Source organism: Akebia trifoliata, chromosome 3 (assembly GCF_017979445.1).
Source record: "Akebia trifoliata isolate Shusen 1 chromosome 3, ASM1797944v1, whole genome shotgun sequence".
Taxonomy (NCBI): domain Eukaryota; kingdom Viridiplantae; phylum Streptophyta; class Magnoliopsida; order Ranunculales; family Lardizabalaceae; genus Akebia; species Akebia trifoliata.
In genome coordinates this window covers 6,219,570-6,225,762 of record NC_141377.1, presented here as the reverse complement: position 1 = coordinate 6,225,762, position 6,193 = coordinate 6,219,570, and the positions used below count along the sequence as shown (strand labels likewise).

The window sequence follows — 6,193 nt, the reverse complement described above, 5'->3', positions numbered from 1 at the left end:
ATGATGAAGAAACATGTTCCCCTTAACCTCTTTTAAGGTTAAGTCACTAAATTTTTAGCCATAGTATGCATGCATACTAAGGCCAATGTGTTAAGAGAATTCCAACCATGAAATATCTCTAGAATACATAGGGAGTTATTCTAATTCCATACATCTATTTCAAAAAGTGTAGACTCACTAGGGTTGTCTTTTTTTCATACGATAATCCTTCTATGTCGCATATTAACATAAAAAACCCTTCTCAAAATGATACATTATTCCACACATTGCACACACATCCACCTTTTCCATGTATCTCATTTATGCATTCCTCTTCTGACTTTAACACTAAATGTAATAACCTTAAGTTGAAGAGAGTGAGGTGTCTAACTCCTTTCATACTCTCTAATTGGACTTCCTTACCTAAATTCCAGGTACCAGTAATGATTCAATTTTTGAGTCACAAGTATGCTAAAAATTTGATTTTCAAATAAGTGTTTTTTTTTTTCGGGTAACCATTTACACCATTTTCTAAAAAAGAATGGTGGCGACTCAAAACTAAATGGTAACAAAACTTTTGATAGTCAAAAATCTTGTTACACCTACAACCAAAATATAGTTCTTTTTCAACATTTTCATAGGTAAGTCTATCTTCTCAAGAACTTTTTTTGCTCTTATATAACATAAACACCATAAGTAAATATTAGAAGTGCAATTTGGTTTGATATGGGCTAATTCCATATCAAATTGACCTAAGTCGATTCCACTAAATAAGATCTAGAACCGAGTCAAATTGACCTTAGAATCGAACCAAAGCAAAACGAACTAAGGTTGATTCGGTTTGATTTGGTTCTTAGTTGCCAATATCCTTAAACTAGCTTCCAAAAAACATATTTTTATTTAAAAAAATAAATAATCAACAAGAAATATTTCCTATAATAAATGACTGATTTGTGTCTTAACTCTTGAGCATCGTTATATTCTAAAGACAATAGCATCTAGGATTTTGTATATGAAACTCGAGTATTAAAATCGGGTACATATAATAAGTTTAAAATGTAATTATTTATTTTTATAATAGGATTGGTTATCGGTTTGGTTCGATTCTATACCAATCTTTTATCGAGAACCTAAACAAATTGGTTGGTTCTTCATTTTCCTAACCCATAATCAAATCTAAACTTGTTTCAAATCAAACCAAACCAACCTAAACATACCAACTTGGTTCGGTTCAAACCGAGAACCGAACCAAATCTCACCCTTAGTTCATAGCAACCACGGGTTAGAATGAGGCCCAATGTAAAAGGGCCACGATTTCATGGGCCCACAGTATCCAACTTCAAAACAGGCCGGGTCAAAAAACTTGAATGAAGGGCCCGTCCGGTTTGGAACCCTAGTTTAGAAAAGTTAGGGTTTTAGTGCACCTATATAATGGTTACGGCTTCTTGGTTCGTCCTCTTGAATCCTCCTCTGTTATAGTTCCCTCCTCTTTCAGTTCTCCTTTCCAGAGGAACAAAGCACACAGAGGTAGCAGGCGACGATCTTCAAACATGGTGCACGTCAATTTCTACAGAAACTGTAATCTCTCTCTCTCTCTGCACCTTCAGATCACGATTTCTTTCAGTATCTCATAAGAAGATTCAAGATTATCGATCTCCAGTTTTAGCTGTTTTTGAGATTTTTTTATCTCAGAAAGTTTAAGTTTCCTTTGATCAAAATCTCTCAGAAAGTTTTAAGTTTTCTTTAATCAAAATGTCGTTTTTTTTGGATCTACTTTGTAGTTTGTTAGATCGTTGAAATTCTCTCGTTAATTACATGTTTTAGTGTTCTATGTATCGTTGAATGTTTAATTATTATTTTTATTTTTTATTTTTTGTTGTTGTTGTTGTTTCTCGATCTGATCTGTATTCATAATCGCTGTATCTCACTCAGTAAGTAGTTAAGGTTAGGATCAGGGTTTTATATGAACAGTTCCGTTACCCGAAATGTTATAGAGACACAAATTTAAGGTTTTTCTAGTGTGAAAATCATCTTCTGTTATCTGTATCGTTGAACGATGTATTAGGAGTTTAGTTTCATGATCTGATCTTGACTCAAGATCTCTGTATTTACTCAGAGAGTATAGTTAAATTTGTGTATCCATAACATTTCAAACAACAAAGGTGTTAATGTAAAACCCGAATTCTAACATTTTCTTGTGTGAAAATCGTATTCTGTTATCTTTATTGTGAATGTTGTATTAGGATTTTTGTTTCATGACCTGATCTCGACGCAAGTCCACTGTATCATACTCAGTAAGTGTAGTTAGAATTAGGGTTTTACATGAACACCTTCGTTGTTCGGTATTTTATAGAAACAAAAAGTTCAATGTTTTTCTTATGTGAAAATCATTTTCTTTTATGGTTTCAGATGGGAAGACCTTCAAGAAGCCTCGTCGTCCATACGAGAAGGAGCGTTTAGATGCGGAGCTAAAGCTCGTAGGAGAGTATGGGCTCCGATGTAAGAGGGAGTTGTGGAGGGTTCAGTATGCTTTGAGTCGCATTCGTAATAATGCAAGAATGCTTCTCACTCTTGATGAGAAGAATCCTCGCCGAATCTTTGAGGGCGAAGCTCTTCTTCGCAGGATGAATAGGTATGGGCTTTTGGATGAGAGTCAGAATAAGCTTGATTATGTCTTGGCCTTGACTGTGGAGAACTTCCTTGAGCGACGTCTCCAGACACTTGTGTTTAAGTCAGGTATGGCGAAGTCGATCCACCACGCTCGTGTGCTCATCAGGCAGAGGCATATCAGGTATAAACTATGATCTTGTCAAGATAAACATCCATGTTGTCGTATGTGTTCTTTGCCATGTTTTGAAGTTTAGGTTTTATACCAAATATGTTGATTATTGGGCTTTTTTTTAATTATTACTATTGCTTTTTTTTTTTCCTTCTTCTTCTGATAAGTAGATCAATTGTACTAATAAGAAGGACCAGTTGAGATAACCATCCTCAATACATCAAGAAACATACATGACAAAAGAAACTAGAAGTTGCTTGTGATTTTGAATTAATGATTGCTTTTGAACAATAGTTTACTGTTTAAGGTTAATGAATGCGGAAGAAGATGATGGGTTATGTTTTATGTAACATGTGGTTCACCATGCTCACATGTTATATTGCTTCTTGAGTGGATTATTTCCTTTTAATTTTGCTTGTTAATTATTTCAATCTGGAACATTTGGTTGTACATCATGTAAAGGGCTTGCGTCATTCGTAGGTGCATGTTATTCTCCTCCTCATTCATCAAAGCAATAACCCCAAACATTTAGGGTTTTCTAAACGAATCATGTTCCTCCATGTCAGGATCCACGTTAGGGAGTTGCAGATTTTATACTGACAGCCAACCTGATGTAACCCTTTCCAGGCTTGGGACTGAAAATGTGTAGTGTAAAGGTTGCATTACAGCATGTCTCCAAATATTAAATTTTTGGCACTGACCTTCTGAAGAAAAGTGGATCAAATAGAAGCTAGGAAAACTTTTTCTTATTAAAAGAATGAAAATTTGATTTACAATAATTACAGGTTTTACTTCAGGAAAAAATTAACTACATAACTATAACATGCATCAATGATTATGGATGTTTATAGGTGGAAGAGAAGGACTAAACATAAAAGCTGCTCAAGAATTCTATCTAAGAATCCAAAAGGAGAAAAATATTGTCTTTAAAAGATAGATAAATAAGAGAAGAAAATACCTTGGGCAAAGCCCAAAACGGTAAGTAAATTTTATCAAATATACAGAACTTGGTATCAAAAGCCCAAATGACAAATGCAACTATTGAAGTTACTTGTCTCAATAGGTATTGAATAACCATATTGCATTGCCTGCTGGCTTCAAGATGACCAATCTTCTTGAAGACAACCCCCAGTTACACCATTCTTCTGGGTCCATTGTAATGAATTTTTGTCTTTGTTTTCAATACTTCTGTTGATTCTCATAACCTCCTGCTTCTTAAATCAATCAAGTACCTAGAATCCTAGTCTTCCAGGAGGGAGCTATACTAGCTACAAATATTTGCACTTGACTTTGAGTTGGACGCATGTTGCCTTGGTATACATGCATCTAAATTTGAACACCCTAGAAGTCCTAAAGATTGGAAATTGGGCTTCTCGGGCAAGGCACATCATAAGTCATCTCGGAGAAGTCTATAGGAGAATAATGGAGGAATTTAAAAACTAATAACAATCAACACATGATTTGTAATTGAAAAAGAGTCTTAGGCGGGTATATTGGCAGTATTAAGGACATGTGTGATGATGTAATTGTAACTTGGGTATACTTATAAAAAAAATGTAAGTAGGGTTTGAACAATTGGTGGTGTTTGCAAAGGAGTATCCTGATACAATGGGTCGAGCCAAGAATTCCAAGCTGTCATTTTGCAATAGTTATGAATGGATTAACTGCTCAAATTCAAAGATAAGCCCCTTAATATATGCTATTTGTTGATTTAGTATTGGTCGATGAACTAGAGAGGTTAATTTAAAGCCAGAATTACCTTGAAAGTTTATGCGGAAGAAATGCCTTACGATACCACTTAACACTAGTCAAGTCATATTATACATGAAGGATGGATAGATAGGTGAGGATTCGACCCATGCAATTAGTGTGCATGTGGAGGCATGCTTATGGGTTATTGTGTCTGATGTATGTATAAGGAAAAAAATGTATAGGGATACAATAAAACTGTCAATGCTTTGTGGAGCTGAATGTTGGATGGCCGAGAGACAGCATCTTCTTAGAATGAATGATTGTGATAGAGATGTGGTTGTTGAGATGGATGGGTGGGTGATATTTGAGCGGATCCAGGCATAACCCTAACAGGAGATGAAATAACTGAAAATCAGATTGGATAGTTTGGGCATGTAATAATGATGTGTTGTGATTGCTCCAATTGTGAACAACTGAGTGACTAGTACTGAAGGCTTTATTGGGAAAGGGAAAATGTAAATGGGCTTAGGTAGTAAGAAAGCATCTGAAGGTACATGGGATGGATGGTTCGTTCATTAAAAAATGGGTTGTAGATTGTGTTCAATGATAGAAAAGGATTTGTGTTGACAACCGCAATGCATAAGTGACACAGATGCTTGTGATGTTAATAACTTGATTAAGTGAGCCATGGTTTTACTTGCTGACTCTTTCCTATCAAATCCTATTGGTATCTTACCTGTTATTTTGAGCATTTTATAATATACTAGACATGCTTTTCAATTTGCGATATAAATTTCTGATTCGTTATTTTGTTTTAAATTCGGTATATGCTTGTAATTTGACTCTTATAATTACTTAAACATAATGCCACATTTATAAACAGATATAACGTTTGTATTACTAAATCTAATGGATGTTACATCACATTTTGAAGATTGGAACTTTTGATGTGGAAATGTATTTTATTTGGGTGGGCAGGGTGGGGAGGCAGGTGGTCAACATCCCGTCTTTCATGGTTAGGGTTGACTCACAGAAGCACATTGACTTCTCGCTCACAAGTCCCCTTGGAGGTGGACGCCCGGGAAGAGTGAAGCGAAAGAACCAGAAGGCAGCTGCAAAGAAGGCCGCTGGTGGTGATGGAGATGAGGAGGATGAGGATTGAGCCTTTCTTCATTAGTGGTGATAAAATGCATCTTTCTTTCTGAGTTAAAAAAAAAAAAAAAAAACTATTTTCCTCCTTTTTGTTCCTCCTAGTTATCTCGCAAACACAGATCGTGATATTTATTGTTGGGTACTTTGTCTTAGTTCTAGTAGATTTCCAGAAGTTTTACTTGGTTTATGTTACAAACCTTCTTGATCTTAGTTTTGTTTTTCAGACGCCTACAAGAACAATTGCTTTGCAAATTGAAAAAAAGAAATATTAGGTGCAGTTGTGAGGACCCTCCTATTTCCAAAGAGATTTTAATCATGCTTTTCGGTTCCACAGGTTAGGTTGGAAGGGCATCGATTTTGTGGTTCTGGTTCCATAGGTTGGTTGGGGATTTGAATTTTTCACTATTTTCAACAAAAGTTCTATTATTTCATTTTGCTTCATTTTGTGGTTAAGCTTCTTGTGCATTTGGATTTGTTTTACAATACTCTCTTGTTGCGATCTTAGGCTTCCATTGCACGACTGTCACCTATATACAATTCATGATTCACTCGTTAAAAAACAAAAACAAAAAATCCTGATTTTCAATTGGC

General features: G+C 35.3%; 1 protein-coding gene across 1 annotated transcript; it reads left to right on the top strand.

Annotated features, from left to right (window-relative positions):
• Window positions 1-1,398: 1,398 nt before the first annotated feature.
• LOC147405762 (small ribosomal subunit protein uS4y) lies at window positions 1,399-5,812 on the top strand. The gene is made up of 3 exons (XM_086433602.1): window positions 1,399-1,557; window positions 2,389-2,770; window positions 5,429-5,812. The coding sequence occupies exons 1-3, from the start codon at window positions 1,530-1,532 to the stop codon at window positions 5,610-5,612; spliced, it is 594 nt and encodes a 197-aa protein (XP_086289728.1). The 5' UTR covers window positions 1,399-1,529; the 3' UTR covers window positions 5,613-5,812.
• The last annotated feature ends 381 nt before the right edge of the window (window positions 5,813-6,193 follow it).